We start from the raw sequence: 12,201 nt of genomic DNA, 5'->3' as shown, positions 1-12,201 counted from the left end.
ATTAACAACACTACTAGTGAGTAGAATGTCATCTATTCACAGGATGTGGAAAATAAATTTTCCATTCTTGAACTTGGCATAAACGCTATTGTCCTTCTTATTTTCTTTAAAACATAAACTTTCTTATTGTTTCATCAACTTTAAATACTACTATCTTATGACTTGTTTTAACCCATAGATGGATTTCTACAGACAGCATACCATACGTTTTTTTTCTTCCACGATAAAACCTTTGGGTTGTGCCATGTAAACGTTTTCATATAAATCCCCGTTGAGAAATGTCGTCTTTATATCCATCTGATGTAACTCTAAATCGTAATATGTCAATAACACCATTATGATTCCAAAAGAATCCTTCCATGAGATTAGAGAGAAAACTCTTATTGTAATCTATTCATTCTTTTTGTGTAAAGTATTTTGCTAAAAGTCGTGTTTTATATCTTTCTACATTCCCGTTAGATTCACGTTTTGTGTTGTAGGCCCTTTTACAACATCTTGTTTTGGCTCCATTAGAAATTTCTTCTAAGTCCCAAACATCGTTGGTATTTATCGAATTCATTTCAACTTCCATAACTTCTTGCCATTTAAAAGAGTAAACGATTCTCATGGCTTCTTCAAATGATGTGGGATCATCCTCCATTTAAATTTTTTTACTAACATAGACTTTATTGTCATCAGAAAAACTGGTTTACTAATCTTTTGAGACCTTCTAGGGCCTCAGCTACTAGCACTTTCATATGTAGGTCTGTTGTTGCTCTTCATTGCCAAGAGAATTAATTCTACAGGCTCTTGTATTACAAGATACTTGTTTATATTATTCATCGTCTTCGAAGAGCCAACAACAGATGTTGCATAAGTCATACAACATCAACAGGTATCAAGAAATTCGTTGTTTTGAATCACTGAAGTGGGCATGTAATCCCGCTTATCTTCAAGTCTTAGGTTTGTACATACCATGCTCCCCTAGATCTTCCTATCTTTTTTAAAAATAATGTATCTTCAAATATCTTATTTTTTGGTTTAACCTGTCAAAACCTCATATGACGCTTTAAGCACCACCTCAACATCTTTGAGGCTGACTACGCTATCTTTCTATCGGAACTTTAAAAGGTTCAGAAATTTAGCTATTTCTCTGCTTAGGGATATCATTATTGTGACTGTTGTACTCCTCTAATGGTTTTATCTTAATTAATCTTTATCTCACTCTTAATGAAGAGTATTTTTCTTAATTGATCTTAATATTCTCCCCTTCGAAATATGGCATTAACTTTACTGTCATAATTTCAAGAATTATTCAGAAAACCTGTGAACGAGGAGACACTTATAACTTACTTCATTCACATGATTATGTCATGTAAACAAAGTTATTTCTTGATCCATTTAGGAGTACATTTTTCTTATTTCACTTCAAGAACTCAACGAGGTCTTTCATTAGCAGTACTTTTATAAGTCACGCTTGCATCTTTTCTTATCTTTGGTTAGTATTGACCATGACGATGCATTTAATAAAAAAATAGTAAACTAACAACCAAAAAGCAGTCCTGAACTGGCTTGACTCAAGCCTTTTCATTCACATAGCCCAGCATTGCAGCCCGTTGGCTTGCAGCCAAGTGATCTCGTCGGTTAAAATAAACAAGGTGATTATGCATCAATTCTACATCACTGTTGGACAAAAAATAAAATTAATGCATAAAACTCATAAATCAACTTGAAATACATATAACTACTCTTCAAAATTAAATTCTCCCATTGATTCAAATTTAATTAGAAGATAATCAATCATTAAGGTGGAAACTTGATAATAAAATATATTCTTTTAGTTCAGGAGCATTTCTTGGTTCTTATCTACTCTTTGAAAAATTGACCACGTTGGTGTAAAATTTATCTAAGATTTAAACATCAAACTTGAACTTATTATAATATTGTCATCATCAACGTTGGTTAGAAAATGACAATACCATAATTTGACTTAAACAAATCGAACTACTTCTCTAATTTAAATTTTTTTCGTTGGGTCCAATTTAATTAGAGGATAAATATAATCATAATTTACTAAAAGTAACTGCTCTTCAAATTAAATTAACCCGTTAGTTCGAATTTAATTGGAAGATAATCAACATTAAACTTTACCGCGAAAATATGAGAAAAATTCTTTATCTACTTTTCAGAAGCATTTTACTTTACTCATCTACTCTGAAAAAATTATTCCATTGATTCAAATTTTGACAGAGATTCAAAACTTAACAGAATTCATCAAAACTGCTTCTGAAAAATAATAAAACAAAACTCTGTGTTTACTATTCATTTGGCCCGGCCTGATGTAACAGTCGCAACCCATCTCTATAACGTGTCCGCGCGCGTGGCCCATCGACGCCAAACACGGCCCATGACCGAATGCCCGCTGCAGCGCTCCCCCACGCCCAGGCCGCAACCTGGGCCTGGGCCAGCATTTCTTCATCTTGCCTGGTCCTAAAGTGGCCCGACCACCGTAAGCTGTCGAATCCGATCCGACGGTTGTCCGCGCTGCTCGGGCGAACAAAACTGCGCGCTTGTTTCAAGGTGAGCCCGCTTGTGCCGGCATTTCTTCCCATGTGCCGACGAGGCGGCGCTAGTGGTGTGGTAGGTTCAAGGTGAGCCCGCTTGTTTCTTTTCTTCTTTGCTAGGGTTACTCCTCTCTTTCTATTTGCTTCTTTCTTTTCTACCCCAATCTAGATCTACACACTAGAAAACCTGGCTCTAATACCATTGATGAAACTAAAAGTACTTCTATTCTTAGATCAGTGGGTAATACTTAGTTTAATGAGATGATTTGCTCATATACCTCATGTCAAGCGCAGTCACGGCCATTGCGCCGCCGCCGAGGTAGCAGTGACGTGGAGACGTGGTCCAGTGGTGGCGGCGAAGGTGATAGCGCTTCCCGTCGCTTACAGCGCGCCCTCTAGATCGGGTCAGGGATAGAAAAATCGGTGGGGCGCTGGCAGCCGCGGTGAACCTCGTGTCTCGAGCCCCAGCCCCCACCTCCGATTTATTACGCTGCGCGACGGAGACCCATCAATCAAAAAAAAATGGCTGAACGCCCCTGATCAGGACGCAAATTAAGGACCCAATTATTCGTTGGGCTAAGTTGGTGTAGATCAATCCTAACAAGTTTAGTTCAGTACATGTACATCACGGGAAGGAATTCACCCGTGGAATCACGTGTTGGTCTGTAATAACTTGCTATACGCCCGATCCCGGCGTATGTACGCTCTGTGAAACGACGTCTCGTCACGAGCGACCGGATTCACATGCATGCATCCGCCGATCCGCGTGCTACCTGAAGCCTGCGCACCCGGCCGCGGGCGCCGGTGAGCGGGACACGCGTTGGCGCCTTGCCGCTGCTGCAGACAGTAGGTCTGCATCGATCGCTGCTCCGCGCGCGCGCGCATCGCTTGTCGTCCTGAAGCCGATGCGCGGTAGGCCCGCGCGAGTGGTCCGCGTCGAGCGCGCTCGAAAATGAGAGATACCATACCTGTTGGTTACGGACGGGAGCTGGTCTTTACATCTGCTCTGCTCCGAGGTAGTCCCAACGATAGAAATTACTTGCCGTTTTTATACCTATTGATTTTTATAGACACTATATATAAAAACTATGGTTTCAATAGATAGTTTCTACAGAATAATTTTTTTATCCAATCACATATATTCTTTCTCCATTATCTATCAATCACATCCCTTCATGTCTTCTCGTGTAGATATGGTTTCTAACTTAGACATAGGCCCGTTCGCTGGTCTGAAACTTGACTAAAACTGGCTGAAAAACACTGTTCCGGCTGAATTGTTGTGAGAGAAAAACACTGTTACGGCTGAAAAAAAAGCCGAACAAGCCATTTTTAAGACAAACGAACAGGGCCATAGTTTTTAAGATTTTTACTCTCTATCTTCAATAACTACCCTGCAATATCAGCAAAATGTTTAGGTACCCGTACAATTAATTTCGATCTAAATTATGGTGCCTCCTGCCTTGGGAGAGTGCCCTTAGCGGTATCCTTGTCGCCCAGGCGTGTGACCGTATCGTACCGTACCGGTGGGGGCACCCCCGGCATGCACGCCGGAATACTAGAGGACAAACCCGTGTGGATCATCTGCTGGTCCTCTCCGGAGTCCGGACTCCGGCGGTAAGAATGACACTGTAGACTGAACAATTTGAAGTAGCGCCGTACAGACATGTGCTTCGCCATGCGGTTAATCTAATCACCTGCTGGTCTATCTGTAACAGTAACTGTGTTTGCCGCTGCCTGCAGGAGTGTGATGTGTAGGCACTAGGCAGTGGAAAAGAAAGCGGTGGAACTGATACACGACACAGTGAAACGTTACTAGTCATATGCACCAACACTCACGAAAGCGAGGGAGTGATTCCGTCAGAAAAAAAGCGCGGGAGTGGGAGTTTGCTATGAGCGCCCTTGGTACGGTTCGTCCTTGCTCTGGCTCGTATGACACAGTGAACGTTACTAGTCGTATGCACCAAACGTAGAAGGCACAGTAGAAGTTTCAGGTACAAAATGATCCTTAGTTTTTTTTTAAAAAAAAAAACGAATATGTATGAGATCTGAGTATCTTTGCATTTAGTAGAAAAAAAGTAGTTTTGTTACAAGATGCGCTTGGTTTTGGCGGCGTGCAAGTTTATATATAAGATATTCAAAATCAGTAAACAGCCCGGATCCCAGCTTTATTTGTATAGCGACTATTCACGAACTATACAACAAAATTTACTTGCTCCGGTTTCGATCCACAGCTCTCCCTCTTATCGGATCAGCAACAGATCAACGGACGCCGATATACTTCTCTGAATCTCGCTGTTCCTCTCCTTCTAGACTTTTTCATGTGACCACAGCGAACAGAGCGTCGGGGCCTTTTCTGCGATCGCCGCTCCACTGACAGCGGAGCCACTGCGAAAAACACGCCCTTTGGTCTCGATCATGCGGTTGCCACGTGATCCGTTAAAGCGCTACACGCTTTTTTCCGTACTTTGTCGAAACAAAGCATCGGTCGTCAAGTGGACAACACGGGGCGATCATCATTATCCGAGATCAGCGATCGATGTCCGAGCCCAACGGCAACATCAGGCATCAGCGGGCGTTGAAACAACTCCTGGCAAAAATATTTGCCGAAAATCATCAGGTACGGATACCAATATCTCTCTCCATTTTATTTTTTTCAATTTTCTTGCACGGGAGACCCTGAGCACACCGAAATGATTGATCCTCATCTCGCAGCTCTGGTCGCCGCGGCAGCCTTCTCAGAAATCCTGACTAGCCTGCTGTCTGCTCTCCTATACTGCTTACTTAAAGAAGAAGAAGATGGCATCCCACTTCCCCCGTGCAGGTGCAGCGCAGATGCAGTCTAGTATCCACAACTCCGTCCCCTTCGGGCAATGGCTCCGCGGACTCGGAGTCGGAGCATGAGATGAAGGCCAAGCAACGGAGAGGAGGAGACGGAAGACATCTTCGTCGTCGTCGTCGTGCAGCAAGTCCTGGATGGGTGAGGTGAGGCTGTTTCTTCTTCCACTTGCCGTGTCCTGACTCAGTGACTGATCCCGAGCACGCATCTCATCACATCATGGGCGGTTTGCACTGTGCAAGCATGACCGTGGATCCAATCAATCAGGCACCGACCGAATGCTCGCGTCGCTACCACCTCCCGTGTTGGAACTGGTCCAGGAGCTCATAGCTCGTTTGCATGCATTTCTCGTTGGAGGAACCATCTCCGGTTCCTCACACAAACCTGTCAAAGTCTAGAATCTACTACCCTGCAGCCTGGTTTAGCACACAATATCTTACAGCTTACTCCTACTGCTACTAGTTATCTATCCAGGCACGAACAAGCTGTAAAACCTTGGATCATCTCCAAGCCTTTGTCTCATCGCCTCCACTCATCCGAAGCCCTCCAGCTCATGCGCGTGGCTATCAAGAGTTAGTTAGTTATCCAGAGGTACGTAAGCCGGCCTAAGATAGCATTGCAAAACAACACGCGTGTCTCTTCTTCTGGCTGCTGTTGCGCTTCATTCTGTTATTAATCTATCAAAAAGACTGCTCTGCATCCGGGCGTGGTTTTCGTTCTGTTAAGGCTCCAACTACTTATGCACCACGCATGATTCCAGGCAGCAGCAGCCGGGTGCCGAGTGTGGGCGGCGCCGCAGCTGCTTTTGTGTGGGGGCGTTGAGTGAGTGCAAAGACTAAGCGAGATCGAGAGCGAACAAAAGGGGGTGAGCCGTGGAGTGGTGGGTTCTTGCTTGCTTCAGGCCTACCTTTCGGCAGCCTTAAGCTTGGTGGTTGTAGTGGCGCGCGTATAATGCGTTTATCCTCCACCAAAGGACCGACCGGACCATCTACGTCCATGTAGCTGTAGGCCTCTACTTAGTAGCGGAGATCATGAGCTGCAGAGCCAAGGCATCACCCGTGGCCAAGCTTAAAGAAACCTCACCATGTGTCCCCCGGTTTAAGGATGTCAATTGTTTAGAAACGGTTGTCCCTGTCGCTGGCTAAGTGGTTGGAGGACTGACTAGTTAGTGCCAGATTAGACGGGCAAGCCTGCAGCCAATTCGTCCGTGTTGTCCATTATAGTTGCTTTGCGCGCGTGCAGACAGAGCGAACTACCTATAGGCTATCTATAGCAAGCTCCGCCGTCGCCATTGCTAGACACCTTAGCTCGCTCGCTCGTCTGGCCTCTCGCATCAGTCTTTTGTCTTTTGTCTTTCCTCTTGGTCTTGGAGCGTGGAGGCGTGGTGGTAGCTTGTGCTGGTGTGCCACCGAGCTCCCGCGGCCTCCGGGAATAAAGATTCGTCATGCAGACAGCGGGCAAGACAAGGTTTGTTCATGTTCAGTTTCATCCCCTTCCATGCTAAATTCCATGTGCCGTCTGATGATTGCTGCATATGCATTTTTTTTTCTTGTTTATTTCTCTCTGCGTCAATCTTGCCGATGCTCACTTGATTCTCCTCTCCAAGTCAATGTCCGTGCTTCTCTCTCTCCTCATCGGGTCTTCGCTCTCCATTTTGGCCATTAGCCCATGTTCCACTCTACTGGAGGTTGGAGCACGCACGAGCTAATCGCCTACGCTATGACTGTACACGCCTCACGAAAGTGCACGCAGGACTGTTCATTCATTCATGTTCTCCTCTGCTCAGTGGTGGCGGCAAAGCAACAGAGGCTCTAACAGCTGCAGTCACAGGCTCACAGCTGCAGCGCCGATTTTACACGCAGCAGTAAGGTTTGAGATGGAGTTATGCGACTGGGCGGCTCTAAACTATGCTTTCCTCATCATCACCATCTGTCTGTCCCCTCCTTTCCCATTTATTTTTACCTTTTCATGGAGCCGAGGAGGAAGCGACCAAGTTTTCAAATCACGGCCGCATGTGACCGTGACTGTTCGCAGGCGCAAGTGGTGTCCCGTTCTTGAGCTCGGAGCCAAGGAGGACAGGCAGGTCCACTTGTTGCCTAACCCGCATCTGTAAAGCAAAGCGAGCGCGCCCCCGTCCCCTCCACCCCATCTCACACTCTGCCCGCCCGCCCTTTTGATCCCCGCCCGTGCTTGCCTACGCGGCGGAAGGAGGAGATTATGTTAACCTAATGCCGCGGCCCCTTTCGTCGGCTCCTGTCCCGGCTCGGCGTTGCTCCTCCCCTCCACTTCCTGTCGGCCTCTTGCGCTTTCCGGCCTCGGATTCTTTGTCGTGTGCCCCCATTGCATCTCGCTACTTCTTCTTCTTCGCTTTGCATCTGAGTTGAGCTGGAGCATCGATCCGCCTCGTCCTTCCGGACGCGGCTTCGGCTAGAATCCACCGCCCTTTAGTTCGGTTTCCCCTCAGAGCTTTCCAACTGGTTCTACTCGATTTGGATTTTGGAGCTTGAGTCTCCCAAAGCAAAAGTTTTCCTTTTTTTCCCATCCTCTTGCATTTGACATGAGGAGAGACGCTGCAATCTCCCCCCTGTTCTAAGCATGCTGTCCTTGAACAAAATGCATTTTCTCAAGTTATATTCCAGCAGCAACAGCTCCAGGTAGTGTGCTGCTCGGGGGTGTGAGCTTGCCTGCCCTGTCCTTCGTAGTTTTTGAGGTCCTCGGATTCATACCTGATACCTGATGTTGTGGTTGCTTTTGTTTTGGCGTGAAGGAATGGCTCCTTGGAACACCCCACCCGGACGTCCTCCCAGGGGAGCAACAAGGCCGGGCGGACGGCGAGGATGGCGGAGTCGCCCACCGGCCTCAGCCCCAAGGTCGACCGCCGCACGGCGGTGAGCGCCGAGAGAGAGGTAAATGGCGAAACCCCCCTGTGTCCCTCTGCAGTTGCTCCATTTCAGAATGCGGTTTATATGCAGTAATTTCGCCTGGCAGAAGATAAAGCAAGCTTCAGTGTTCCTGTTTGCCTGTTTGGTAGTACGTCGGTGCGATCATGTCAGGGGCACCGTCCAATTAAGTTCGTGACAAGTCTATGAGCCTGTTGCTTGTTGGTTTCAGCCAGCCCAAACCAGCCAGCCAACAGTGTTTTCCTCTCACAATAAACCAGCACCAGCCAGCCCAGAAACCAACCAGCGAACAGGCGGTATGAAAGACTGTTAACTGCTCTTAAATGCGTCGAATTTCTATATCATTTCTCATGGTTCATTTGATTAGACAGTACTGCTTATGGTCCCGTCCGGCTTGTTGAATTTTAGCTGAAACTGACTGAAAAACATTATTCTGGTTGAATCGTTATGAGAGAAAAACACTGTTCCGCCTAAAAAAAGAAGCCGGCTTCTGGGTAAGCCGTTGTTGTTTAGCTCTGATACTCTCGCTCAATTAAGGAGCGGTTGGGTCTCAGCGTCTCGCTTCTGTCTCTCATGATGGAGCAAACTGTCTATTAGACTGAAACAGACAAGTATTAGGTAGTACTAGCTAAGTGCCCAAATCAAATGGTCCAGAGATATTGAATGGCTAGCAAATCCTTGAAATAATTGAAGCTGATCCTCGTGTTGCTACCAAACTGGTGGATTAAGTAACCGGGACCAGTTCTGCTACGGTGCTACCACCAGTGTCGCTGCAACCAACGGCAAAACAGGCGTATCTGATAGAACTGACTCAAGCTCTTGTTTGGGACCGAGACCAGGAACCAGTAATTGACACCGGTAGGAAGGCTAATTTAAATAGGAAGGCTAATTAGGCTATCTGTTATAATATCCCATCATGCTAGTCATTTTCTCGTACAGAAAACTAATCACAATTATCAGCTAGCATTTAGTATTGCTGACATTTAACAAATATTCCCTCCATTACAAACTATTATGCGTTTTAGCTTTTCTATATATATAGTTTTTGTTATGTATTTAGATGTACACTTATGTCATAATAAAATCAATGTGCGTAGAAAAAACCAAAACGTCTTATAGTTTAGAACGGAGCGAGTACTGTATGTTTTTTTTTTATGGATATCGGAGATAGCTAGAAAGTTAACACAACACCAGCAGCGTGTCCCTGAAAAAAAAATGTTACTGTGGAAATCAAATCACCCGCGGTTTTTCAAACGGAGCTTGAGGAGTACAGTACTAATATTACCATCAGTGATCTTGTCGGCATTAATTTGTCCTTGTGTGCAATGAAATCACCAGAAAAGGAGGCCACCGACGACGAAGCTGTCAGAGCTGGAGCCCCAGCTGTCGCAGCTGCAAGACGAGCTCAAGAAGGCCAAGGAGCAGCTCCATTCCTCCGAGCTCTTCAGGAAGCGGGCCCTGCAGGAGGCCGACGACGCCAAGGCGCAGGCCGCCGCGGCGTCCGCGCAGGCGCGCGACTCCGAGGCGCAGCTCGCCGAGCTCTCGTCGGCCGAGGAGGCGCGCCTCCTGGAGCTGCGTCGCCTGTCTCAGGAGCGCGACCGCTCGTGGCAGTCGGAGCTGGAGGCCATGCAGAAGCAGCACGCCGCGGACTCGACCGCGCTGGCGGCGGCGATGGGCGAGGTGCACCGCCTCCGCGTCCAGCTCGCCGCCGCGGCGCGCGCCGACCGCCGGCAGGACGTGGTGGAGGCGCTGGCCACCATCGACGAGCTCAGGGTGAAGCTCAAGGCGAGCGAGGAGGCCGAGGCGCAGGCGCGCGCCATGCACAAGGAGTGCAAGCAGCAGCTGGAGGCGAGCCGGGCCACCATCGATTCGCTGCTCACCGACGGGTCCAAGCTGATGGACTCGTTCAGCCTCGTGGTGAAGGAGCTCGAGGAGTCGCGTGCCAAGGTCAAGGCTCTCGAGGACGAGATCGCGGAGACGTCGTCGAAGGCCGCAAGCGACCGCTGCAACTGCTCGGGCTTGGAGTCGGAGGCCGCCGAGCTGAGGGCGGAGCTGGAGGCCGCGGAGGCCAGGTACCAAGAAGAGAAGATCCTTAGCACCGTCGAGACGCAGTGCGCGTACGAGCTCATGGACCAGATAAAGACAGAGTCCGACCTGCGGCACGGCAAGCTCGCGGCGGCGCTCGAGGGCGCTAAGTCCGAGGTCATCTTCCTCAAGGCGAGCCTGTTCGACAAGGAATCCGAGCTACGGAGCGCGCTGGACGCGAACAAGAAGCTACAAGTGGAGACGAGAACAGACAGCTCGGCCGACGGGCTGAAGAAGCAGCTGCAGGGCGCGCTGCACGAGAACGGGCAGCTGAAGCAGGAGCTGCGTCAGTACGAGTCGGAGAAGGGCTCCGCAACCTTGAGGACGGCGGAGGCGGCGAAGAAGGTCGAGATGGAAACCGAGCTGCGTCGCCTGCGGGTGCAGGCCGAACAGTGGCGGAAGGCCGCGGAGACAGCCATGGCGCTGCTGACGGTTGGCAAGGGCGGGAACGGCAAGGTCGTGGAGCGGAGCGAGTTGTGGGAGGGCGGCAAGTACGCGGGCCTCTGCGAGGAATTGGACGACGACGCGGCCGCCAGGAAGAACGGCAACGTACTCAGGAAGATCAGCGGCATGTGGAAGAAATGAGGGTGATCGGACAGCTGAACGGCGGCCGGCGGCCGCGGCGAGAGTTGTACTGCTCTGTAGGGGGAGGCCTGGGTCTCTCTGGTGTAATTGTTTTGCCGGTTCTTTGTGGTGTAAAAATGAAACATAGCAGAGTGATGTACTGGTTGGGGTAAACGTGCTCATAACTGTATTATATAACGTGGTATATGGAGGAGGAACCATTCGTCCGAGTGCGGCAGCCGGCAGGGTTGTGGTAGGTCTGAAGGTCTCCTATGGTTGCATCCGACAGTGTTTAGTCATCAAGAATTCGAATTTGATACTTAAAAAAAACGGAAGTTCGATTGATTCCTAACCGCATTGGTCCACTGTTTTTCATTTTCGGAATGAGAGGGGATCCATCTTGATTTATGAGCAGAAATGGCGCTCGTTTCGGATCTTTGATCTTTCATTTCAGTTGGTAGCGTGCAAGCAAATGAGTATTTCAGCCCAGTTTAGGTGCCATCTGAGCCCATTCCACGGTCCAATTGGCAACTTTTTACTGTCCTCATTTAGCAGCCATGGACAAAAGGGCCCAACGTTACTTTTTTTTTTGACAAGAACGCACACCATTACTTGTACTTGATTTATTTCCAACGCAGATGGGTGTTTGGTTGCTTGACTACTGCCATGTTTAGTTCCACCAAAATTCAAACTTTGGCACTATGTAAAAAGAAGATTCTCCGTCACATCAAACTTGCGGCATATGCATGGAGTATTAAATGTTGACGAAATCAAAAACTAATTGCACAGTTTGGTTGTACTTTGCGAGACGAACGTTTTGAGTACCAAATACAAACGAAATGCTACAGTGCGCTACAGGAATAACAGTAAGGCCCTGTTTGGTTGAGCTGTGGCTGTGGGAAAAAGCTGATGTGGGCTGTGAGCTGTGGAAAAGCTGCTGTGGGCTGTGAGCTGTAGAAAAGCTGAAAGCTGTTTGGTTAAACAAGTATAAAATATATCTTTTATCTTTATCTCTCTTGAAACAACTATGGAAGAGCTTTTTATTCCACCAATTTCGAAAAGCAGAAAGCCAAAAGCCAAAAGCAGGGTCAAACCAGCTTTCAAAAATGAACTACGGAAAAGCAGCTGCTTCTGAAAAAGCACCCTCCAAAAGCAGCCCATTTGGTTGGGCTTTTGGCTTTTGGGGCCAAAAGCCAAAGCCAAAAGCCCAACCAAACAGGGCCTAAATCGGGCGGCGCAAAGTTCGGCGAACTAAACGCGGCCTAAAGCTCAA

General features: G+C 47.8%; 2 protein-coding genes across 6 annotated transcripts in view; both read left to right on the top strand.

The window, feature by feature from the left end:
- The window catches only part of LOC136456781 (protein NETWORKED 2A-like), a 258,690-nt gene extending 249,082 nt beyond the window's left edge, over window positions 1-9,608 (top strand). Inside the window, exon 5 of the transcript XR_010759524.1 lies at window positions 8,491-9,608. The gene's annotated coding sequence lies outside the window, so the exon portion shown is untranslated. The remainder of the gene's footprint in view (window positions 1-8,490) is intronic.
- Window positions 5,049-11,256, top strand: LOC136456782 (interactor of constitutive active ROPs 2, chloroplastic-like). Of its 5 annotated transcripts, none has more exons than XM_066456760.1 (4): window positions 5,049-5,160; window positions 5,256-5,525; window positions 8,147-8,285; window positions 9,618-11,254. In XM_066456760.1, exons 2-4 carry the CDS (start codon window positions 5,446-5,448, stop codon window positions 10,947-10,949), a joined length of 1,551 nt encoding a protein of 516 aa, XP_066312857.1. In that variant the 5' UTR covers window positions 5,049-5,160; window positions 5,256-5,445; the 3' UTR covers window positions 10,950-11,254. The 5 variants fall into 5 exon arrangements, with proteins under 5 accessions (XP_066312857.1, XP_066312858.1, XP_066312856.1 ...); XM_066456761.1 differs by having other exon boundaries at window positions 5,058-5,160; window positions 5,331-5,525; XM_066456759.1 differs by having other exon boundaries at window positions 5,065-5,160; window positions 5,365-5,525; window positions 9,618-11,256.
- The last annotated feature ends 945 nt before the right edge of the window (window positions 11,257-12,201 follow it).

This window comes from Miscanthus floridulus, chromosome 6 (assembly GCF_019320115.1).
Source record: "Miscanthus floridulus cultivar M001 chromosome 6, ASM1932011v1, whole genome shotgun sequence".
Classification (NCBI taxonomy): domain Eukaryota; kingdom Viridiplantae; phylum Streptophyta; class Magnoliopsida; order Poales; family Poaceae; genus Miscanthus; species Miscanthus floridulus.
Note: the sequence above shows the minus strand (reverse complement) of the source record. Positions and strands in the feature narration are given on the sequence as shown.

What these genes read in the sequence shown, in the direction of transcription:
- LOC136456782 (XM_066456759.1), top strand. Translation starts at nt 5,080, where the DNA reads ATGTCCGAGCCCAACGGCAACATCAGGCATCAGCGGGCGTTGAAACAA. An exon ending in TATTTGCCGAAAATCATCAG is followed by an intron (nt 5,161 to 5,364) that starts GTACGGATACCA and finishes TCCCCCGTGCAG; the next exon opens with GTGCAGCGCAGATGCAGTCT. An exon ending in GCAAGTCCTGGATGGGTGAG is followed by an intron (nt 5,526 to 8,146) that starts GTGAGGCTGTTT and finishes TTTGGCGTGAAG; the next exon opens with GAATGGCTCCTTGGAACACC.